Source organism: Chroicocephalus ridibundus, chromosome 8 (assembly GCF_963924245.1).
Source record: "Chroicocephalus ridibundus chromosome 8, bChrRid1.1, whole genome shotgun sequence".
Taxonomy (NCBI): domain Eukaryota; kingdom Metazoa; phylum Chordata; class Aves; order Charadriiformes; family Laridae; genus Chroicocephalus; species Chroicocephalus ridibundus.
The window spans coordinates 424,576-449,983 of NC_086291.1; the positions used below are offsets into that span (position 1 = coordinate 424,576).

The 25,408-nt window shown below is 48.5% G+C and overlaps 1 protein-coding gene across 2 annotated transcripts in view; it reads right to left on the minus strand.

Annotated features, from left to right (window-relative positions):
* Positions 1-25,408, minus strand: part of TNNI3K (TNNI3 interacting kinase) — an 84,205-nt gene that overhangs the window by 7,648 nt on the left and 51,149 nt on the right. The window contains exons 18-24 of one of the 2 annotated variants that reach the window (XM_063345260.1): positions 19,812-19,864; positions 18,552-18,604; positions 17,268-17,400; positions 11,533-11,642; positions 6,573-6,632; positions 4,805-4,974; positions 599-678 (exon numbers count right to left, since the gene is read on the minus strand). In XM_063345260.1, coding sequence (XP_063201330.1) covers positions 599-678; positions 4,805-4,974; positions 6,573-6,632; positions 11,533-11,642; positions 17,268-17,400; positions 18,552-18,604; positions 19,812-19,864 — 659 coding nt within the window. Of the gene's footprint in view, positions 1-598; positions 679-4,804; positions 4,975-6,572; positions 6,633-11,532; positions 11,643-17,267; positions 17,401-18,551; positions 18,605-19,811; positions 19,865-20,741; positions 21,164-25,408 lie in introns of those variants that run through there. The other variant, XM_063345261.1, reaches the window with a different exon arrangement.

Below are 25,408 nucleotides of genomic sequence, written 5' to 3' on the forward strand. Positions count from 1 at the left end.
AGTGAGTTCCTGAGCCATTTCGAAAGGTGGGCGAGAAACAGACTCCTGAGGAGCTGCCTGCAAGGCAAGACCTGAGCAAAGGATGTTTGGCATGAGAGGTTTACCAGGGATGATTGCAAACGCAGGGGCTAGGAAATGCTGGAAAGCTGTTTGTGTGGCAATGCACAAACTCACACCCCAATGGGGCCGGGCGGGAGGAAGCGGCAGCCAGGACATCCCCGTGCTGGAGGGGAGCAGAACGATGGGATGTCCTCTGAGAGAGGAGTGCGAAGGGTCTCGTGGCATTTTATGCTCCTGTGGCACCCCAGAAATAGGGCTGTCTTGCCCACTTTTTGCAGAAGCAGCCTTGAGGGTATAATGCCACACCTCCTTACTCACAGACCCACGCTCGCAGCCAGAAAGGACCATCCCGTGCCGAAGTGCCCGTGGCGCACAGACAGTGAAGCAGCCAGGAGCCGCAGAGGGTGAGACCTCGCCAGCGCTGCCCGACAAAACCAGCCGCCTCCACTCGACCTCAGCTTTCTCACGGGACTTCTGGTGCCTCGGGAGCTGTAGTGCTGCGCGGGTTAAACACACCGAGATTTCTGCACTAACTCACCGTTTTTGTCGATGGGTGGGTACTGGAAGTTCCTCCTCATGTCATCCAAAGACAGACCCTGAGGAGGGTGTTGCCCAGTGCTGCAAATTAGGCAGGAGGCGTCAGGTGAGATAAGACTGATAAAGTCACTTCTCCAGACCAGGAGAACTTTTTCTACAGAGTTGGAAGGAAAAGGCAGTGACATGAAATACATCAGCCCGAAGCCCAGCCACTGGCATGTGCAGTAAACAAAAAGCAAGGAAAAGTGATGGAGGAAGAACGTGAATCACACGCATGCTTGCATTTCATCCATTCTCCACGTAACTTCGCTCAAATTTACTGTTTTGGGCTCCACAATTGTACGCTGCTATTTTAGAAGCAATTCTAGGCATCAGTCCAGGATCATTGTGATGTATTTTATGCATCGCTGCTAACAGATTCCTGCAAGTAAGTTTCCCTGGCAAGGAAGATTCCAGCCATCGACCCAACCCCTGTCCTGCCAACAGGTTATTTATCCCTGAACCTAAGGAGCTGCCACTGGGGCAGACAGCGGCGGACAGAGACCAAGCTCACACAAAACCCAGCAGCCCAAACTGTTCTCCTTTAGCCCTTAGTCAATTTATTAATTTAATGCCTGACCACATCTGACGCCTGACTGGGGCACTGAACAGGACCTGCTGTGTTTCAGCGCTCCAGAAGAGTGTTGTGCCTTCGCTCGGCCTGCACCGAGTGTGCTTGCCAAAACCTCGAGAAGCTTTTAATTGAAAACACCATCAGCCGCGGTTCCCGGGCTTTGACACTCTTCGTGGTGCAGGCACAAGGCACAGTACTAAAAAGAACTTTATATCAACTTAATTAGACGCTGTGGTTATTACTTATCTCACAATATATTAAAAAACAAAGGTCTGTCACCACTAGACTAAACTTAACAGTGCTTCTGTCTTCTGTTGAGGAATCACTAAGATATTCTTTCTGGTGATCTCTCTGTGCGGTTTTGACAGGATAACAGGATCGGGTTTGCTGAATTCCACTAACTGCGGAGTAACGTGACATCAGCTTCACTTTCTCTTCAAATATTTTCCCTGGCAAAACTGATCAATCTGCCTTTCAACCTCTAAAATGCAAAGTCATCAAGTGGAAAGGGCGACTCTTCTCATCATGTGTTGTGCCTCTGGGTGAACCTTTCTGGGTGCTATTTATAGATCTGAATGTTGTTAGTTTGTGTGGCAGAGCATTTCATAAAAGACTCCACCTTGAAACAACTGCTGGGGCTACAGAGGAGCCCGTTTCGGTGGGTAACGAGCCTCAGAGCTGCACGGGGCAAGAAGGGGACTTGCAAGTGCCCCTTTTCTCTCTCTGGTGCCTGCACTAACCTAGATACGGCACTTCCTTATTCCTTTCATGCAAATCTATTAAACTCAACAGCAAAACCTGCTCCTTTACAGAAAATAAGAGTCTAGCTGACATTGCCTTCATCCTGACCTCGCTGCCCCCCTCCGTGTCCCGCTCCAGCGGCAGACGGCAAGAGCGATGCAATTTATAGGATATCACATTTTGCCAGATGAAGGTTTCAGGTTTGAGCTGTATTTTCACGTAAAAGATTTCAGTGCCTGTCTGCAGGTGTTTGCCTCCTGCCTCTCCATACGAGCCCCCGCGCAGGCGAAGGACCGACTCATGTCGCTCCCCTGTCCTGGCCGGTTGCGTTCCCGGCTGACCGGAGCCACCGCCAGGGCAGGGCGGGCTCTGCCGTTACCTGGTCTGGCTGCTAAACGGTGCTAAAGGCTAAGGTTTAGGCTGGGTGCGCCTCTCTTCTGGCAGGGATTGAGAGCACCGTTTCATTTTCACGGCGCTTGCTCCCCGTGGGATAGAGACGGGAGATTGCTAGATTTGCCCTCCAGCCCAGGCGTCCCGAGTGGCGGGGCAGACCGCCTCCGATATCAACTTAACGGCACAGTAATAGAGAGAACCCACGTGTGACTTTGCCTTAAAAAATGTCAGGAGTTCTCCTGTCCTCCTATGGTCGTAAATTGAACGACACGCAATTTTCAGGAGGGACTGTGGTAGGAACAGCCCGGGCAATGCTGACCCCCTGCTCTCTGGGAGGCTGAGCTCCTTTTCCTCTTCCTTAAGGAAAAGGGACTTGGCATTTGTGTCTCCTGCCTCTGTACCTCGCTCTCTGTCTGTCTGTCCCTGCCCTTCTCGGCACAGACGCTCTCCCTGGGGAGCTGCCGGGGCCTGCAATGGGCGGGGGTGACAGCACCCGTCCGGTGGTGCTCTCTCCCGGTTCTGCAACACCCTCCGCCAGCAGCACAGCCCGCTTCATTCCCTTAGTCACACCTGAGATGGAGATGAAAACACCCAAAACCTAAAATCCAGACCTGAGAAACTCAACATCACAAAATGGCAACTCTTCAGTTGTTTTGCTTTTCTACCACCGCTGCTCTCCGGGGTCACGAGTCTCTCCCCATGTTTTATCTCCATCACAGGCTCTGATGGGCAGGGAACCAGGTGTTCTTCCTGTCCACAAAACTCCCTCTCATTAAATAAAATCCACTCATACTGAGAATCTAACAGGGGTGAGCCCATGATAGAAAACAGTTTTCAGACACCTGGCCAGGCATGAGTTGTACACTCCATAAAGGGCACATATACATATAAATCACAGAATCAAAGAATCACCTGGGTTGGAAGGGACCTTTCAGATCATCGAGTCCAACCATCAACCCAACTCTGACAAAAACCATCACTAAACCGTATCTCTAAGCACCACGTCTGCCCGGCTTTAAATCCCTCCAGGGATGCGACTCCACCACTGCCCTGGGCAGCCTGGGCCAAGGCTTGACAGCCCTTTCCGTGAAGAAATTTCTCCCAATATCCATCCTAAACCTCCCCTGGCACAACTTGAGGCCGTTTCCCCTTGTCCCGTGGCCTGTTCCTTGGGAGAAGAGCCCGACCCCCCCTGGCTGCCCCCTCCTTTCAGGGAGCTGCAGAGAGCGAGAAGGTCTCCCCTCAGCCCCCTTCTCTCCAGGCTGAACCCCCCCAGCTCCCTCAGCCGCTCCTCACAGCACTTGTAACAATGCTGTAAGAACATAACGATGCAACTTGTAACACTGCAGCAGCAAACAAGTTTTCTCGTCGATAATAATCATCATGGCATTTCAGTGTGACCTTTCTTCCCAAATTCGCTTATTTCTAGTGTTTTCAGCTGGGCTTTCCCACACGTGCCCTGTTCCTCCTGGCCATGGGACGTCTCCGCCGAGCGTTCGGCAGCGAGAACCAGCGGCGCTGGAGAGGTCAGTCAGGAAATCACTCACACGGCCCCGGGGGGCTTGGATCCCTGCTGGGAGAGGGGGGCTCAGCACGTACCTCCGCCCCTCACGGGGATGAGCCCTGCCCTCCTGTTGTGGTGCGACGCACTGACGCACTCTCTATTTTCAGACAACATGGAGAGGTTATACTGCCTCCAGTATAACGAACTGGTCTGTCAGCCCCAAAAAGCTCCCCTGACGGGCATTACTTCGCAGGAGTCACTACACGAGCAGCTCTGCAAGGGGTGAGCGGTGCCCACGTTGTGCGGGAGGCTTGGGGGGCTCCGTGCCCCAGCGCCACCTGAGGCCTCCAGCACCTCATTTGGTGTGAAATGCTGCCCGTGGTCTAACCTGGATTTTCCCTCTTTGTCGCTGATGGGATATTTTTTCTTTATTTTTTTTTCCAAAGAAAAAATGTGTCCTTTAGCTTTTCTTTGGTGAAATTTTTCAACTGGGAAACACACTGTGACAGAAGCACTGGCCTTCCCAGACCTGCTGGCAGGTAGTGAAGGTACATCCAGCTCGTGACCACCCCCCCATCCCCTTGGATGGACCTTCACTGCCGCGGTGCTACACAAAGCACTGGTACTGTGTGTAGAACCCGTACACGGCAGGACTTGATTTTCTACTATTTTTATGTTACTCACAGTGAAAAATGCAAATGCTTAGCGGTTGTCCTGGCAGCAGGATGGCTCCCGCAGCATTCAGATCACCCAAACACCCTGTGCTGCGGTTGCAGGAAGACAAGGCTGCAGAGGTCCTTCCCCTGCTGGCCCCGGCAGTGGATCAGCCCCGGGCTGCGTTTCTGCCACCGGCCCCCGCAGCCACATGCCCGGGGTGGGGGCAGTCCCCGCGGCAGGACTATTCCTGTCCCCCTCAGCTCAGGGCTCTCCCTGGCCCTGCCGTCGCTGGCACCTACCTCTGGGACCAGACGGCGTAAGCTCGTGCATTCAAGGCATATTCCAACTCAAACCGGCTGCGCAGCGCCGCAACGTGACTGCGGCCAGGACCTCCTCGTGCCACCAGACAGTCCGACGATGAGGAGGGAGACAGAGAACCGCTGCTGTTGCTGGAGGCCGGAGACATTAACTGGATTAAAAAGAAAAAAAAAAGCGGCATTGTTATTACATATTTACAAGACTTTCTTTGCTCTTTCTCCTAAGTTGCGTGTCCCTCATTTCCTCTATAGTTTGGCTGGAAACGCAGCGCCTCCTGACTTTGATCAGCTGAGGAGAACTGGATGCTGCCTGCCAAACGGAGCGGTCAATCCATCATTGCCTGGGGTTTTCAAGCTGGGGTGGGTGGCTTTCCAGAAGACATGCTTTAGCTCAGCCATGAGTTATTTGGCTCGCCAGTGCTCGCTGTGCAGCTGGAGCCATCGCTGCCTCCCAGCGAAGCCACCGGCCCAGGCTTTCCCGTCTGTCCGGGGAAGGCGTCAGTGCCACCCTGTCGCAGCCCTCCTGCCCGAGAGCCCCAGGGCCAGAATTCAGACTACGGGGCCACGTAACTGCAGGGCTGGCACACCAACGCGTGTGTTTGCACGTACGGACCCACCACGCACACAGGCACCTGCAGCAGTGGGGACCGAGACTTGCTGGCACAAAATGTCTCTGCCACTCCTGCTTTCAGAGACACTTAAACGGAGCAGAAATGATTTGCTGAGAGGAGAAGAGAAAAGAGAGGAGACGGGGGGAGGTGGAGAGAGAAAACTCTCTACCTCCAGCCTTCGTCGGCTGCAGTACTTAACTTACTAGAGATCTCGTTCCTTAAAGCTCCTCTCAGACAAGGCTTTGCCCTGGACACTGTGGAGCTTTGGTCTAACTCCCCAGTGAAATAATGCTTTCTTTTTTTCTTTTGGTATGCAAGCTCTCACCCCAGATTTCTCCCTGCATGCTCTGCTGCCCACGTATCATAGAAGCCAGGTCTCCCATGAGACGACACAGTTTCTCGCAATACAGTGCTTCACGCTTTTTTTACATTTAATAGCTTCCACCTACGCATGGAGCAACCAGTTGCAGTCAGAACATGGAGAGATGTAATAGATTATGGGTGTCTTTTCTGACCCTTAAACTCAAGAGCAGCGACACATTTTAAAAGGAGGGTTTGTTTTTTGGTTTTGTTTTTTTTTTTAAAACCCTCTTACATGCATACACACACACGAACACACAGAGAAAATGTAATTTCAGGAATTGCAGCCCTGAATCATTTACTTTCTGTTTGACCACGTGTCTTACACCAGGCTGAAGGCTGTCTCATCCGTCTGTGTCACAGCCACAGTCCAAAGCAGGAATCGCCTTTGCATTTGTCCTTCTTATGTTCGCTCTTTTCACCTGTCTCCCAAGGGCCTTGGCCAGTTTGTCTTTTCTTCTGTTCAAACCAGCAGCCTTGCACGGGACGGATGGGAGCGAAAGATCCTGCCCAGGAGTACCGTGAAGCGGCTCCCCACGGCCCTGGTCGCGCTCCCTTCGTGCCCTCTCTGAGTAGCTCACAACACTCGCGGCGGTGTCTGGTCCCTGCCTCCTCCCGCCCCCCGACAAACCGCTGCTGACAGCGGCGCGTTGGCCGGCAACGGCACCCAGCAGCTCCCACAGCCCACAGGCTCCACAGCCGCTTTTCCCCGGCTGCTGCTGCTCTTCCCGACCCACAGCGCAGGCACCGACGGCCTTGCCTCAATATCAGGTCCTTACCTCAATATTGCACAGGCATTCTTCTAACTTGGCGACTACTTCTGAAAACTCCGGTCTCCCCTGTGAACACCACAGAAAAAGCGGAGCTGCATTAGAAACAGAAGGGGGGACATACCTTCCGTGATTCCACTGACTCACAGACAGGTGACGAATCACAGCTCCCCTCCATTTCCCTTTCTCCGAATCTCATGGCATCGCTTTCAGTCTGCTGGGGGATCTGATGGGAGCTGCAAGGTCAGCACTAAGCTACGCAACTAAGTGTGTGTATAACAACTTCAACTGCATTATTCTTCTCTTTTTCTGTAACAATTAGATTTAAGCTAGTTAACGACTAGATCATAAGATTACAAAAATACCAACTATAAATCCTTGTCTCTGATTATATATTCGGTGTGTTTCCTCCTTGCCCGTAAACGAGACTTTGCAGGCAGCCAGAGCGGTGAAGAGCAGCGGACAAGCACTTTCGGCCACCCTGTCCCTCCCTGGTGGGTGGACTCGCCCCGCAACGCGCCGCCGCTCCCCACCACCTGCCCAGCGCATTCCGGCCACGGCTGCGTCTGGGTGGGCTCCGTGTGGCACAGGAGCTCGTGGAGGCCGTGCCAGGGACAGGGCCAGGCCGCAGAGGGGATGGCAAATACACCTCCTTCTTGTTATTGCCGGTCAATGCCCTGCTCCAGGTTACGGCACAGTCTTCCCAGGCGAGTTCAGGCTTAACTGAAGCATTGCATACGGCGTGTTTGACAGAGGAGGACTGGGAATATCTGAATTAAGCAACTGTTAAACAAGCTCCTCATTCCCATCCCCACGTCTTCCTCAACAAAGATGCCTGCAAGAGGTAGGCACAATTTAAGAGCTTTAGGACAGTCCTGCAGCCCTCACATCCATGAGCGACAGCAGAGGGATAATACGCACAAATAAAACTTCAGGTTTTAGCCCTCTGTGAGAAAGTACGGTAACACAATGGGTGGTAACTGCTTTTCTGTCGCAAGAGGGTAAGAAAGAAAATGTCCAGTCCATTTTAAGTTCCAGGGAGGGAGAAAAGTGTGTTTATTGGTGTCCCCAGCAGTGTCCTGGCTGGTGTTGCTCCTGCTGGTAGCGAGGGTCCCCGTCCTCCTCCTGCCCCTGACTGGAGCCCGTCGGATGAGCCCATCGGGGACCACGGAAGAAATGACTGTAACATTAGAGTTGTACTTAATGAAACTAAAACAATGTTTATTTTCTTTACGGAACTAAGCCCCAGGTACTATGGCAAATACTTTGACTCTAATTAAAGCTTACAAATTAAAATAGCTAATGAAAAATGCTGCTTAAGAGGCACTGTCTAATTTTCTAGTCATCAGTTTGCCTTTGGAAACAACCACTGTCAAAAGTTTCTGGGAACCAGATGTTCAAGTGCCTGATAAATAGTAAGTGACATGACACATGGGAACAAGTTTTCAGTTGGGATGAACCCTGAATGAAATTAAAGATAAATAAAAGGATAAATTTTCAAATTTGGAGGTAAGGCATAGACATTCAGCAAAATCCATACAGATACACTCCATTTTCTGCTTCTTTTTTTTTTTTTTTTTTTTTTTTAAACTGAGAAAACCTCTTGGAGAATTCTGACCTGTGAACACTCATTGAGCCCCAAAATTCACCACTTTCCCCTACCAAATAACCTCTCACAAGTAAACGTCTTTGTTTATGCACCTACAGTGAGATGCTGTAAAATGGATATCGATACGGTGATGCTTTTTATCTCCTAGATATTCTGCTCATTCTGCTCGTTCTGGTGCTCCCCTACCGGCACTCGGTCCCTCCGGAGCGGTTCGCCCAGGAGACACCGCTGTGCCAGGGATGCCGATACAGACCAGATAACTCGGTGAGGGCCTTGGAAAGGACTGCTGCTAATCTCTGCAGTGACCGCACAGCACTTCACGAGATTTGTACCGGGAGTTTTGCACAGCGAACCTTCAAACGCTGACGAGAGGGTGATAACACTGCTTTATTTTTCTCTGCCCAGTGCCCTCCTGAGACTGTGCCAGGGCCCTCAGAAGTCATTCAAACCCTCTGTAACCAAGAATGGTAGCAAAACACCTTTAATGAAGCCCAGTTTAATAAGTTTTTGCCCACAGCTTGTGCAAAGTTCAAGCCCTCCACTGGCTTATTGAGCTATCAATTGCCTCATAATTCTACCATGCAGCTCCAGAACATCTGCAAGATTAAGTGCTGTCGCAGGGATACTGGCGAGTAACAAAGTGCATTCGGATTCTAAAAAGATGGTTTCTCTTTAGTGGGGCTAAATGAGCTGTGGAAATGCTAACAAGATACAGTGACTATATCCATTACATAGTGCTTCCTTAAGTCAACAATTTAATACGACATCTCATTAATAAATTTAAACAGAATGCGAGTTACCTGCTGATGATTATTAGCAGCTACTTTACAGTTACACGAAAACAAACCAAACCACCCCCCCCGCCCTAACGTTATCTTGTAAAGTGCAAAGACAAGAGTATATTCAAGAATCCAGAAAACACTAATAACAATAAATAAACTGACAATGAAATGAACTAGCTACACCCTGTGCTGCAAACACATTTTATCTGCAATTCCCACGCCGCCATACTGCGTACGCAGCCATAAGGAACACAGCAGGGGGCAAAGCCCACCGCTCCCGTTGCCCAGAGTCCCACTGCCTTGGTAGAGCGCTTAAGCATGTGCGTTAGTCCCCTAAACCCGGTAAGAAACTCTCAAATACCCAGGACAAGGACAGGTTAGGCACGTGATAACGCGTCTTTCTAAGCCAGGCTAACTAGGAAAGGGGCTCCAGGGCACAAACCCAGGACCCTGTTTCCAGTAGGAAATTCAAAGTCAGGGCATCTGGTTCAGTGATATGAAGCTTTAGTAAGAAACAAGGCTCCTGTAACACCAGAAAATTACACAGGTTCCAAAATCCGCTCCCATTCATCAGAAATGGAACTTCCATGTTGATCAATGAAGACCTCCAGTGCCAGAATGCACCAGGAAACCAACCAACCAACGAACCCACCAACCAACAACGTTTCCAAACACAAAGCCTTTCCCTGCAATGTGTTTCCTAAAGCAGCTGACCCACATGGTGGGACATTTTCTACGCAAACCTTCCAAAATTCCCAGTCTCTGGAGGGCATTTCTTGACTTCTCAGGCAGTTTAGAGCCACATGCAAAAACAGCGGTGCCATGGCTGCAGCGCGCATGCAAAGATGCTTTACAGAGCACAGGGGGACCCTTGCCCGGCTGACACGTGGAAGCATAGAAAGGACCTACCCATCTCCATGGTCCTCTGTGAGAAATGCTTCACAGAGATGACATTCATCTGTCTGATTGCTATTTTCCATCAGCAAGGAACACTGCCAAAGCCCAGAAGTTATGAACAAACCCATCGTTCTTACGCTCTACAAGTGCCAGAACAGCGACACTGTCAGTAGGACGGCCCCGACTCATCTCAGCCAGCACAGGCGCCCCCACACTCCAAAATCTGCATCTTCCTGTGCAAACACGCATATCTGTGCACAATCCATCCATCCGGGAGATACAGCTGGGACGTAGTGTTGGAAAAGTGCTGGTTATCAGCCCCACTTTGGGAGATTTGACACTCAATACAAAGACAGAGATACAAGGACAAAGCCTAGTCAGGGGAGGGTCACTGTTGTCCCTCTACTGCGGGTGGTGTCAAGCACCATTAAATCCTGCTGTGGCCCTGAAGGCTACCAGTCTGAGGGTGACGGGGTTCTGCCACCTTGCTTCAGTTAGTTCACGTTCTCTTTAGCGCAGAAATAGCAGAAGCCAACATAAACCAATGATGTTATTTATCCGCCATGTTACAATCTCAGAAGGGAGCACTTGCAAATTTTTTCTTTAATGCCGTTGAGTTGGGTGGGATAATCAGACAGACTGAAAAACCCGTCACAGTTGCAGCTGTGCAAGTTCTCTCCTCAGATCCCATAGAACACTTCACGCTCGTCACCTACGTTTCCCTCTCTGGCTGACATGGGGGAACACGTTTTCCTGTGTGCTGACCCTCATTTCTGTGCAGCTGCCGAAAGCCGTCCTCGAACACCCCCTCTTTCGTCTTACAGGTTCTGCCTGTGGCCATACCGCTGCCTGCGGCCACGCAACCTGGGGCTGAGATCTCACGTGAGCTCCCGGGCTCAGAACAGTCAGGCGTAGTCCGTGCTTGGCCAAAGACTGCTGGGAAGCAAAACAAAACACGATAGCCCAATGGTTGGGTTTTTTAGCTTCTTTTCAGTCTTCCTATTGCTTGGGTTGATCATGGCTTTGCGTTTGTTATTGCTGCTCACGCAGCCTTTGGCCCCCGAGGCTTGCTCCCGCTCCCTCTCTCTTCTCCAGACTGCAGGACCTGTTCTGAGCTTTCAAAAGGCGCAGCATTTTATCTTTTATCTTCTACGCTATCATGACGTGCTTTCAGTGAGCTCCATCTTCTGTGGATGTGGCTTCTCTGTCTTTGGCTAGACCATTCTACTAAACCTGCATCAGTAATTAAAACTACCATCTTTACAAGACAGTGAAGAAATTTTCTGGTGGAGCGATTCTTCAAAAGAGCAGGGAAATTCTGGTCCACTGTTATGGCATCTCCAATGCCGACAGCCCTGCCCGGAGGCAGAGGTGTGTTAGTGACAAACTCAGCCCAGCAGAAGTGGGAAGCTTGGTAGAGTCTACACGGCCTGGATGATGTTTGCACAAATTGCTCCCACGTGCAGTTACTCAGAACGTGCCGTCGTCTAGAGAAAGTCTGAGGGGTCATCACTGGGGGCGATTAACGGTGGGGACTAATGGGATCCCTGCACTGCTGCGGAGCTGCCCCCTCTGTGTCCAGCGGGCTGCTCCGCCAGACCTTACCCAGTGCCACAAGATGTGTGTGGCTGGCCAAAGCAGAGACGCCCGTTTTGGGTCGGCGCGCGGCAGGGACACTCACCTCGGGACAGGCGTTCCAGCCCCTCATCAGCAGGGCGGAGATGGGCTTGGGGATGGAGTACCCGATGGGTGGGCGCACGTGGTGGTAGGCCATGTCCGCCGCCGCCGCCGCTGTGAGAGAACAGCCCCACACACACCCGTTAGCAGCAATCGCACGGCTTCCCAGCAAACACGGCCTGTTCCCCACTGAAACACCCCAGCAGGTACGGAAACGCCGAACCAACAAACCTGTTGCTTAAAAGAGGCTTTCCAGTCCCTGGTGGGGGTAAAGAGAGCTGAGGCAATCTGTAACCCTGACTGGAAACACACTGCTGTTAAGACTCAGCAAGGGTGAACAGAACCTAATTTAGCTTAAACCCTAAAAAAAAAAAAAAAAAAAAAAGCCTTTGGAGGAAGAAATGAGTTAACTTTCAACTCACTTTTAAAAACATAAATTATCTCCATCATTAAGACAGGGTGACAGGCATACTCCAGTTGCAGATAAATTGGTAACTGACCCTTAAAATAACCCATGGCTAGTTCTGTACAGTCTAAGACAAAAATTAAGTCTAAGTGTTTCTTTAGTAGAAATCTAACGAGGGCCTTTCTATAAGTGCAAGCCACTGCTGACTGAGACAAAATTGCCAAAACGTTTTCCTAATGGAGTTTACCTGTTCAGTGAATCCAAATACATGGTTAATCCCTCTTGTTCCTTTTGAGCAAAGTTTTTTCAAGTCAAAACAAACGTATTTTCAACTCATATCGAAAGCTAAGTAAAATCCTTTGTTTGCCTGACACTTTAAAACGATGCAATCAGAGTGTGTGGGATTGCAGGGAACTATAAGATTGCAAACATGAGATTGTAACAAGAATGGTCTAATTTTTTTTAAAACTATATCCCATTCTCATCACAGTATTCATCATAAGAACAGATTAATTTCAGCCATTGTCTGTCCTCATAGCGGCTTTTGTCTGCGTAATGCTGTTGCAGGATGTTGATATCGGAGCAATCCGGTGATACTGCGGCTCTGTGTAGCCAGGAGCGGAGAGTGCAGTTTGCCGAATCGTGATTCCACTCCGACAAGATTTCAAAGCCCTGACTCAGACACTGCCGGGTTCATCTTGTGCCTAGCAGACACTGTGAAAAGGGGCAAATGCAAATCAGACCAAGATAGCAATGAAAAGCGCTCCATTTTTTCTGCCCAAGGTAATGTAAGTGAAATATTACCTATTGGCAAAAATCTCGTCTTATCAACGTTAATAGGATTTATTCCATCAGTTTAATGGGGTCAGGATTAGAAAAAGAAAGGGAAAAAACACACCGTGTGCCTCTGTACACTTCTATAATACTTTACAAAGTTTGTTTGTGTCACTATTTTTTGGGCTCTCCTTTCACTGTCAGTAGGCATTTTCTTCAGCTAAAAAAATATATCTGTTAAGAAGTATCTTAGGATGGCTGAATTAAATGACAAGAATACATTTTTCTCACAAGCGATCAAAATGAAAAGCCCCTGAACTTAGCGATGCCTTCCAGCTCTACTACGTGATACCCTTGAACTACGAGTGTTTTCTGTTTGACTGGCTGGTCCGATCCTGCCAGTCTCCGGGGTGAGAGCAACTGTAAACCATGAGAGGAGTCAATGACTACCTGCCAATCAAACTACCTGCAAAAAATGTTATTTCAATTTGTTCTCGCTTACGGACCAGGGAAACAACTGTAGTAACTGCAGAATGTTAACTGACATCTCCTATATTGGATACCTGCATGTTTATGATCGTAACGTGCCTTTTCCTTGTGCAAGTGTCATCTTTGCAATAATTTTGCTACGTGGGATGCAATGGTTGAGTTTCTCAATCTAGTTTCACACCTATCGTTTCCAGACCTCTACATCCCCGTGTTTCCCCACAAAACTCTACCCAAAGCTTACACGCTGACAGTTCTACAGGTGTAAATAGAATGCCACCTGTGGAAGACAGCCAAGGAAGAGGATCTTCAGATATCAGAGGGTGTCCTCTTGCCCTCCGGGCCTTCCAAAATGTCTTTTAAATGGAAGATTGTTCTCCATGTAGCTGCCAATGTCTGCTTCCACGTGCAGACTGTGCCTCGAGCACAGACGGATGCCTTTGCAGTCATGCCTCATGCAAGCATACATGAGAGATACATAGCGCATGAATAAAGAACTGAGCCACAGTTCTCAGGAAAACGGGATGGGATCAGCCTGGGAACCGTTCCCGGGTTTCTGACTTGGTGGCAGACCCACCCATCTCGACTACAGCTTGAGCAAGGGGGCAACAAACACACCAGCGCACCCGCTGAAGCACCCGTGTCCCAGCCACACAGCCCCCAAAGGATGTGGCAACGAGGCATGAGCGGCAACAAGGATGAAGATCAAACACAGCTTCCACCTGCCCCGAGCTGCAAAACCTCCTCCGTTTGCTTGCGCAAGCCCAGTCCTGCTGAGGGGGGGTGTGTGTGAGGGAGAAAGGCAGCTCCTGTGCCCGCTGTGCGCGACTTGTGCGCCACGCTCGCCCCGTCCCAGCCTGCCGGTGAATCCCGGCTGGCTCCTAAACTGGTTTCAGTGTAGCCTGGGCCTTAATAATATAATGATCTGATAATGACACAATTAATTACCAACTGGCTGCCTAATTGCTCTATTTGAAGTATATGCAATCCCTCAGACTGTAAAAACCTCAGGAAAGAAGTAGTCTCTATATTTAATAAATATAAATAATTTAATAAAGTCCTGCATTCTCCAGTTACTTCTCAAAACCATCATTTTTATGGTTTTGGTGTTTTGTTTTGGTTTTTTTTTCCCCATTTTGTCTGTTTTACAGGTGATTTTGAGCACATTCAGTTGGTTTCCTTACTAACCAGACGACATGCTGCAGGCTTTGGTTCCACGGGACTGCATGATGGGGACCTCAAAGGCATTACGTTTGACTTAACAATGAAGTGATTTAATTCAGGAACACACCGGGTTTAATAGATGTTCTATTTGGTAGATTAAGAGGTGACTTTGATTCATTACCTATAAAAATGTTTATTCCTATTCATCAAATAGAAACCTGCTGAATGGATCTCTTGGTCAGTACAGTGCGCCTCTCGTATAATCGGATCCTGTACTGGGTGCAGCAGAGAACATGGAATTGCTTTTAACAGGGTGACTACTTTTAGTTCAATGGATGACATCTAGTTTTCATTATAATCAAATGCTATCATCGTATTCCCTTTTCGACACCTAATTATTTCAATGAACCTCACCAGAATGGTTTGTGGACCTCTAAGCCTGCACAAAGGTAACCATAAAAAAAGCCAGCGATGCATAACTAGAGTTAGCGTTCTGCAGATAGCATACAAAATTTTCATAAAGAAAACGCCTCACCTTGAAATACATACTTTGAGAAGAATATGGGATTTGTATTTAACTGAACAGTCGTTGTCTGAAAAGGTATCTTAAATGTGGGACTTTTATATAGGCTATAAAACACACAACACCCTCAAAGCTGCTTTTTACTGAATATATGTATATAAATCAGAAGTTCACCTTCAGTATCTTTTTTTGTGCGCAAATATATCTTTCACAAGCAGAACAGTTTGAGGTACCACAGAGACAAGGAACCAGCTGTAAACCACGACGGTTGCATCTGAAAAATCACCTGCTTTGTGACCGCACACAAAGTCTCCATTTCCTTATCCATGGAAGGGGGGAAGATACACTCCAGGTCAGGTGCCAGGCGGGCTCACTTGAGGGAGAACAGACCCGGTTCAAACCCAAGCACTTTGGAAAACCATCCCCACTCTTGTGGGCACCAACACGGTCTTTGGGAAATGCGTCTTATGACAGGATTCAAACAACCTCTTGGCGATCTGGAGGCGAGGAAGGGCCCATCACTGAGGGGGAGGGCAAGGCAAGAGCCCTTCCCGAGGCACAGTGTCCCAGCAAAGAGAGAAGGGGCAGAAAATGCTTCCCTTTCTCTTTACAAAAAGCCAGCAAGCCCATGGAAGTCAGGAGAAAGGGAAACGTTTGGGGGGGGGGGGAGGGGGGGGGAAGAAAAAAAAAAGAAAAAGGAGAGTGTGAGAGAAAAAGAGTACCCCCTATGCCTTTTTTAAATGCCTTTTATTTCATTTATGATGCTCCCAGTGAGCTTTAGCTCCTCTCGAGACTTCTAGTCCTATCTAGACCGTAATTTGAAGGGAGTGAAATGGTTAACTCAGAATTAATGGAGATTAACGTTAGAAATGGTGTCCTCACAGAAGGCTTTGATAATACGGGTGCTGGTGTACTGGAACTGCACCCAGGGACGTACGGTTTGATCCTCAGTTAAATGGCCGTGAAACAAGGACCAGCGGAGAGAGAACACAAACACCAAAACGATTCAGACCTGAAACTCAGGTTCACAGGTAAAGGGATGTTCTTTCTAGAACCTGAAGCAGAATTGAGTCAGCTGTTTGGCTTCTGCATCGCTTCGGCAGTCAGAAATAGAGCGGTATGAAACGCAGCTAGCACAGCGTAGAAGGTCAGATACAAAGCCGGCACGTTAATTGCCGATGATATTTATGGGAGCTGCCTTTTGCACGCGAGAGACTGACTGTCTGAACATCACAAAGGCACCCAAGGGAGTTCAATAGAGGAATAATCTCAAAATAGCAGAAAAATGAATCTTTATTTAATGATTCCCCCAAGGGAAACGAAAAAACAAACCAAGGAAGGAATCAATAAGTAAAACTTTGCATGTATCAAAAATGACTTTGAAAAGACAGGAGCAATGCCCTAATGAGAAAAATACGTTAGATTTTATTTAGTATTTGAGTCATTTATAAAGCAATTGACCTAATAAGGGAATAGCATATTGATAAGCGCTTAAGAAACAGAATTAGACATACAGATATACACAGAGACAGACGTATAAGCACCAAAGGATTACTCATTGTTACTGATATTTATGTTCTTCTTGGGCATAAACATTTGTATGAACTACGAGAAATTTACCTTTTTCAAGGTAAAATGCTGCCACAGGGCATGATTTCTCCAAACATTAGAAAATCTATTTGAAATCCATCTGACCAACTTTGCTCATCTCTTCCCCCAGCAACTGCTCCCTTTGCACCCCAAAACCAGTTAAAGCCCAAGAAAAGATCCCCCAGGTTTCGCAGCTGTTTCGGTCGCTGGAGTGAAATGTCCGAGGCCGTCTCCCACGCGCAGAGAGCCGCAGAGCGGCACGGCCACGGGCCCACCTCCGACCCAGGGCAGACTGCGGGGGCTGGTGCCAGTGCCCGGGGCTCCAAACCCTCCCTCGCTACCTGCCATGGCTTGTACCGCGTCCCGCGGGGCTCCCAGCCCCTAACAACTTCCAGCAGGCATCAAGGGGCAAAGTCTCAGGGAGTGCAAAGTGCAGCCCTGGAAGTGCCGAGTGGCTGCTCTGCCCCACAAGGGTTTCCAGGTGCTTTCTTAAGCTACACAGGAACATGCTCAAGGAAGAAACGTCTCAAGGAATGGCTTTACAATCCCAACACCGATGTGAGAGACTAAAGGGCTACAATTCGAGTGACTTGTTCATAATCCCAGAACTGGATAAGGAATGGTAAGTTAAGTAGGTCTGTAGTGAGTAATAGATGCAACTGTAGTGGGATAGTTCCGTGCTTTTCACTGAAAGCATAATCTTAGCACTTAACAGCAAAATATTGGTTAATATTATACAGTGTATCTACTTCTCTAGTTCAAAGAAATGTAAATATTAATCCTTTAAGCATCTTACCTGGTTTCAGGTGAGCAAATGGAATTTCACCTGTTAAGAGCTCCCAGAGGCACAAAGCATAGCTGAAAACGTCGGCTTTTATGGTGTATCTCGTGCACTGGGTGAACACCTCAGGGGCCATCCAGCGCAGGTTCTGCACACCAGGAAACATCAATAATTCATTAAGCATTTACTTCCTCATATATGCATCTTGTTTTCCTTTCTTTTCTTATTTCCTTGCCTCCATTGCCTCCTTGCCCCATAAATAACTGCTAAGTTTGTAAAGAAAAAATTTCACCTAGCTTGCAAAATCTAAGCAGTATATTATTGCACACTATACACAACAGCACTAGCACGGTGGCTGTCTCAACCCCGTAAGGCCAGACTGCTCAGGCTTTAAGCGTGGGAGCAGTGCTAGAAGCAAAGCAGAGCACCCAGCCTCGGAGCCTGGAGCCCACACCGTGAGGTCTGAGCACGCCGTGTAACACCGATTCCCTGCTGCTCCAGCTGCTAGAGGGACAAACTGACGACAACTGCATTGGGCTGGTGCCTCTTCTCCTGGGATCTCACCACTGCCTGCAGAAGCCCAGTTGTGAGGCTGCTCCACAGGGGATGCCTCACACTGGGGCGATGAGTTTGGGGGCTTTTGCAGATTCCCTGCACCTCAGTAACTTAATCTACATCCTTTACAGACAGCCCTTCTGAGCGGGACGTCACCAAACCCTGGCGGGAGCCAGGGCTGTGGCAGCAGTACTCGCTCCTCTCACAGGGAGTGGCAATTACAATTGGTTAAAAAGATGATTGCCAAAGCCTGGGTTTAGCTTCACCTGCCCGTTCCCCAATTAGCCATTATGGGGGTGCAAACTTGCATGGCCACGGAGCGACACACAGAACGCATCTGGACCAAAACTGACGAAGACAACAACGCTGTCTTGCAGAGGTGACTCTTTGAGCAATAGCCTTGTGAAGGAGAAGGGACCTCTGAGAGAAAATCAGTGTGGAACAACTAACTCCCTGTTAGAAACAGGAACCACCTGCCAGCAACACACGTATGTGAGTGGGGAAGGGTGGATTGAAAAAATGACACTTTACTAAGGATTTTGGGGACAACAGAGCTCCAAAGACAACCTTATAAAGCATTATTTTCTGTTGCAGATACTATATAACAAAACAACCCACAAAGAAACATTAAGAGAGATAACATACTATACCAGTTCATCTTTTCCAACACAAATATTTCTAATGAAATTTTCTCCTAAACTGTGTGTTTTATACTGATTGTGTGGAACAAAGCAAGAGACAAACCCCAGGTTGTTTTGTCATGTTGTCTTCATCCAGAGACTGCAAAAATCTAGATTCTGAAATACACAGAACAACAACAAAAAAAAATTACTGTCAAGCCAATACAGATAGCCACCTCATACAAAAGTCTTGGTAAAGTTGTTTTTTTTCTTTTAATAACTCTGGGGTTTTGAGAGTCCAGGAGAACTGTGACAGCTGCTTTCCAGCAAGGAGGTGTACAAAGAACAAGGCTTCCGAAGCCTGCACACCGAATTCAGCACTGGCACAAATCTACCAAGCTCCACCGACGCTAAGAGCAGTTTACAGCAGCTGAGGACCCAGCGCAGGATCTGTGACCTCACGGTGATTTGTACTGGTGAATACAACAGATTCACAGCTAACGCTCACTGAGCCCTGCATTAAAATGCGATGCCACAGGAGCCTGTCAGTCTTAATGCCAGAAACGCAGCCCACCCAGAAGTGAGGAGATCTTGCACGAATACAGTGACGGTGGTATATGCACACGTCGTGATACATAAATAAGACCCCAGGCAGGACTTGGGCACCTCTGACATACCAGAAAGACACTGAAGCATGCGCCTGATGTCCACGCGCCTCTGCTGATCGCATCATGGTGATAGCGCGCAGTGACACTGGCCATGCCTTAAGTCACGTAGCTCCTGAGGAGCTGGGTCCGAGCCCTGAACTGCACCCTTGCACCAGGCAGAACGCATTCCTGTGGAGCTTGACTGCTAAACGCCAAGACAATGCACGAAATACAGATTCGTAAAGTACAACCTAGTCTAAGTTTGAACACAAAGTTACTAAGCTCCATAGCTCAAATAATGAGCTACATTCTGCTCTTCTACCTAAAATGGAAGAAACCTGTCCTATCGCCACGGGGCTGGGCTTCCACCAGGCAGCCTTGCACAGTAACACCGTCCGCAGATCCTGAGCGCTTGCCATCAAAGCGGGGCGCGCATCTTCTCTTACAGGCATTTTCACTCAACTTCTTCCTCCAACCCACCACTAGAACTCACTCAAACCGGGATGCGCCCAGCTCGCTGTCACCTGGGCGGCCGCCTCAGCTGACCGCCGGGCTACTGCACGGCACCTCCAACCCAGAGGAGACCAACCCCAGGGCGGTTCTCAGCCCTAGAGCCTTTTGTGCCCTCTCATGATAACAAAACGAAGAGCAACCTCCTCAGCATTTTCTCAGTCAGCACAGGTTTAGTTTTAGAGAATTAGAGGTTAATTTATAAATGTTTCACAAAAATTCCCTACCTCCGAAATCAGCAACAACTGCATGGCCATCCTCGTACAGGAGAATGTTGTGACTGCAGAAAAAAATATTATAGATAATTGTTTAATAGTGTCTTAAAGATGGTGAAAATTTTACAGTTTTTGGTTCATAGCTAAAATCTCGAGGAGTTCAAATCACCTGCTTAAGTAGATAAACGTCTATAGATAAACTGCTTTTAGCTACAGCTCAGAATTATTGTTATAAAGTACAGATTAACTCTGAGAAGCAGCTTCACAAATGAGAATGTCAGCTTCTAATCAATAGTAGAGCAAAACAATTTCTGTAATTAGTTATAGATCAAGTACACCAGCTTTATTCAATATGTGCACTGAATCACAGTGATGAAGCAAAAAAGAAGGTATTCGAATATAAACCCAGTGATGGCCTTTATATAAAATTGCAGAGACTGATTCTTTTCTCTTTTAAGGCTTATGTAAGTGTAAGTTCACAGCGGTAATTCCCGATTTATGCTGACATATAGAAGGGAAGGAACCGATCTGAAGAGTCCATATAGAATGGATCACTGGAAGCCATAAGAAATCCATTAGGCTGGGGAAAAAAATGATGATACAATGGTAAATCCTCTTCAATTTAATAACCACAGTTAATAATGCAAATGATACCTTCATGAGACAAAGGTACTTTATTTCTCAGACTATCTCCCTTTGTTTACGAAAAGAAGACAGCTCGTTCATCCTGTAGCTTATCTCAGCGCCTAGGATGAAAGCTCCTCCCTGCGGGCGCTCATGGAGGTTTGTCGGTGGCCAGAGGTTCGGCTTCAGCCCTGCCTCCACTCCTGTCCAGCTCCACGGCGTCCCTTTGGATGACGCCCCTGAGAGCCAGCGGAGTCCAGCGGGTGGTGTGTGCGAACTTACGCCGGACCTCAGCCGAGCCCCCGGCAACGTGCGGGATTGCCATCTGCTTAATAAGTCAGGAGCGCTTAATGAATATTTACTGTTCACCTTGTTGTCCCTGAAATTCACATTCCTTGTCACTGATTGATGGGTGTAATCGCAAGCATAAAGTACGCTTCATTACTGGACATCAAAAGAACCACATTTTCCATTTATCCTTAAAAATTACACTTGCAAAAATCGCATTTTGACTGTGGTAGTGGAACCTCGTGGTGGCATCTCCTTCCAAAGCTCCCTCTGATGAAAGCAGCAACCCTGGAGACTGGTGGCTGCAACTATGAACAGAAGCAAGAAACGATCTGGGGCGCTGGCTGGTGCCTGTGGCCGGAGCTGTGGTTCCACCCAGCAGGATTCCGCACGGGAACGCTGCGCAGCATGGGAGAGGCCGGGGGGGGCTCACGGTCACGTCTCTAACCGAACTGCAGAGAGCAAGAAATCCCAGGAAAATGGGATATTCATGTTGGACATACATATTGGATTTTTATTTCAATATAAGGTCTTCATCTTTGCCCCAGGCAGTTTCTGGAGTTAGGAAGAAAGGAATAAATGCAGGAAAATTCCTGTTTGGTCAGCACACGTATGGGGCAATCTCTGTCAGGACATCCAGAGATCAGCGAAATCATTTCTCAAAGATAATTACTTGTACTGACACCTATCAAAGTGTTTTGATTTCTGTGGAATCTCTGAAACCATAGCAACTGCAGGTCTCCGTGAATTTAAAGGATTGGGTAACGAGAACTTTACCTTAGACTGTCAGCAGAGGCATTTGGAGGCTTAAAGTTAAATCTACTGGATTTGTCCTAAATCTACTAGAATCAGAGCGGGGAATTATGAGATTTGTGTGGTGGTTTAAACCCACTTATTGAAGGTAATGCGAAGAAAATTCAGCTTTATTTACATATTATTTGTTCAAAGATGGTGAAGGATATGGATAACGCCTGGGAGGAAACCTATGTCTGCAGCCTTTCTGGTAATCAGAGCATTTTGCAAAGTAAGCTTCCAAGTATGAACAAAATAACTACAAAAAGATTTCCACATAAGACTATAAATATTTCGTATCCATTTTATAAAAGTGTCATCTTGTGAGCAGGTAGGCAGGAGAGCTGCAAATAAGCAAACCAAAGCAAAATGGAGTATTTCTAACACCGAAACCGTGAAAAGGAAGATATTCAGATTAGATCAGAACCAAATGGGCACTTATTACACATTTTCACCTTGATAGCTTCAAGCAAGAGAAAAAAGTAACATTGCCCTTGGAAAACAATGAATTCTCATTCGGGGGCACTTTATTCTCGGACTTGGACTGAAAGATAAAAGACTAGATGATGCAGGTGAGAAAAGTACCAACTCCTGAATTCTGGAGATTCAGAGTAGATCGAATGCGAGTGAGCAGACACAAGTTCCCAGCCCTGCAAGCAGAATATCTGCTCTGGGGGATGCTCAACCTGAACACCCTCGGGGCAGGGATAAGTCCTCTGGGCAGAGTGCCATGACACACACCAACGTGTTTAGCCCGGGATCGGTCTTCTCACGCTGGGTACGGGTCTGCGTTTGGTGTGGCGGTATCAGCTCACCTGCAACGACCTCGGGGATCTTTCACATGGGTCAGCATTTAGAAATGCCTTCTGTTGACTTGGAAATTAATGTTTGAAACAATATGTGCTGATAGAAATCAAAATACCGAGGGTGAGTCTCCATTAACTTTACTGCTTAAGCAGAATGGAAATAAGAAGAAATTCTGTCTGTGTAGGAACTTACAGTGGGAAAACGCCATCCCTATGTATTTGGCATTTCCAGGGAGACTTCAGTTCAACTAATATACCAGGGGACTTGGAACCAGTCCCAGGATCAACGGGTCTCCGTCTATCCATACCTCGGCAGTTGGAGAATCTCAGCACGTAGAGCTGTGGCACTATTCCAGCCCGTGCAGTCGGGGAGCGGATGTGTGAGCTGTGCTCTAAGGCGGCTGCCATTTACAAGTACCCAACTTCTGTTTTCAATGAGGAGGAAGAATTTCTTCCTCAGAGCAATATATAGAGCTTAAAACAGAGGCTTCTCTAAAGTCACTGCAAGTATTGCACCTTGATTGAAACTCATCGCTCAAGAGCCTCACTTCTCCAGCATCACTTGGCAGTTGCATGGCCATTGCCAACCAGAAAGGTACTCTGGATTTTGGAGGGCACCTTCTTCAGAGGGCACCTTCTGAGGGCATCTTCTGAGAGCACCTTCCGAGGGCACCTTCTTCTGAGGGCATCTTCTTCCCCTCCAGGCGGCAAGACATTCAGGTGAAGTTGCCATGACCCAACGCACACTGGGTTCAAGAGTCAGTTCCTCTGAACTTGCGAATCCTCAGCCATCAGTCCTGTCCCCCGCACCCCAGCTCCAAGGCCGTGAGGAGTGAGCTGCGGTGCCGGGAGAGGGAGGAGCACACAGGGCTGCCCACTCTGTCCCTCCAGCCACCCGACCCGTCCCCCAGCAGCCTCTGCCTCTGCGAGGAGACCCACGGGCAGCCCGACAGCACGGCTGAGCCAGCGCCCAGGCTGAGGACTGGGATGACCTCCTGCCACCGGTGAGCGGCTGCACACTCTCGTTGGTCACACAGCCAGACAGGACATGCTGGGGGAATGTGTCCCCACACTTGGGGGGTGCATCAGACAAAACCTGGTCTCTAGCCCCCCAGAAGCACTGGCACAGCACTCCCGACGAGAGCCTGGCATTGGACGTAAACTGGATAATAAGGCAGTAAAGGACACAGAAAAACCATGTCACCACCCTGCCACTTTCTGCCTATCTTCTGACTGACCCAGCCTCCTGCCAGCTCTCCTGGTTCCTGATCCCTATGGGGGCAGAGGCCAGGCAAGAAGGACGGGGTCCTGAGTCAGGGTGACTGCCTGAATGAAGGAGTCTCATGAGGGCAAGGGGACAGACAGGATTCGGTTCCGTTGATTTGGGCAGTGGGAAGCTGCACTGCTCACGCCTGCGATCGCTGCACCTCACCGCTGGAGACCATCCCAGGCTGACGGGACGGGGAGGCAGTGAGAGCCCATTTCTCACAGTGCATTCAAGAAGCTGCAACAGCACAACCCCCTTTCTGCATGCTCAGGTGCATGTGCATTGGCTTCCAGGGGGTTAATACACGGGGACGGAGCTGGGCACCTCTGAAGTGCAGCCATATCTGTGGCTCTAGTTTGGGCAAAGAAGTCCAGACGGTCTGGCCGGGTATGCAGCGAGCTCTGCTCACCGGTGGAGCAGACTGCAGAAGCAGCATCCTGTGCCATTATTCCACAGAGTTTTATGTGCCACTCACCAGGGATATAGAATTTGCTGTGCATTTATTTCCTGAAAAATTAAGAAAAGGAACACTAAAATGCACAAACATGATTGGCCACAGTGGGAATTTTGGTTTCCAGTTTGGGTGAGGGAGTGTTTGTTACCGATAGTCTTCACACTGCCTGCTCTCCGGTTCAACCAGCAGTCCCCACCACCGCCCGTCCCGCTCTTTCCTCTGCACTCTCGTCCCAGTCCAGAAAGCTGGCTGCTAACGAGATCTGGAAGCGAGGATCGGTCTTTGAGCACGGCCGCGTCTTGCTTCGGCCGCATGTCTATTAGCTTAGGGAGCATCGGGACTCGTGGAGGTCGGCGGCAGGGCAGGGTAATTCTTGGCAGTGTTTCTGCTCGTTTTTGAGCTCAGATCTGAGGGGCAAATTGCAGCCCACTCACTGCTTTCCCAAATCAGCCTGGAGGGGCTTGTTTGCCAGAGTCCGGATCTCTGGCAAAACAGCTTGATGTAGCACCTAATAGCTAAGACATAACTTTATTTGGAAGCTTCAGATAGCTTCTTCTGGTGGTAGAAGTGTTAAGAAACAGTTACCCCATTGGTATTCCTATTTCAGCAGTTTGTAGCTCATAGCAAATGTAAATCTGGGCCGAGCTGTGATTTGCCAAAGGCCAGCTGTGGAAGCTAAAAGAAAAATCTACCACAAAAGAAAAAAAGATGCTAAAAAAATTTCTACCACTTCTTATTTCTACTCCTGGCCTGCCTGTGCTAGACATAAGTAGACCTGTTGGTCATGATGGGGGCATAATCAGTGTTAATGTATAACTTCAGAACCACAGGGTTATTGATAATTTAATTAATCAAACGCAACTAACTAATATTAATTTTTCACTTGGAGTCAGGGTTTTTCTCCAGAATAAACTCGCCGAGAGAAATGACAGAAGCCAATTTACAATGTGACATTTAAAACAAGGCAGGATGAGGATTTCAGAAAAAGACAACGGAACAAATCAGCAACGGCCTTTAGGGACTACAGCGTTGATCTGATCTGAACTCCCTCGTAACACAGGACATTCGACTCTAAATTCTTGCTTCGGTGTAAGAATTGTGGCTGAACCAAATCACATGTTTTGGAAGAAAAGATGTGCTCCTCACTGGTGAGACAGCTACTTTGCTCTGATGCCGAAGGAGCCAGAAGGCTGTTGGACAGTACTGGACTCATCTTCTAAACGGCTACGACACAACCCACGCTACTAAAACGGAGCCCTCTCTGGACGGCTTTTAGCCTGCATGTGCCCAGCACATGCCTTAAATTTGTAACTCAGAATTGATGTGCAAATGCCGTGTCATCACAATGACCTGCAAAACAGAATTCCTCTAATCGACC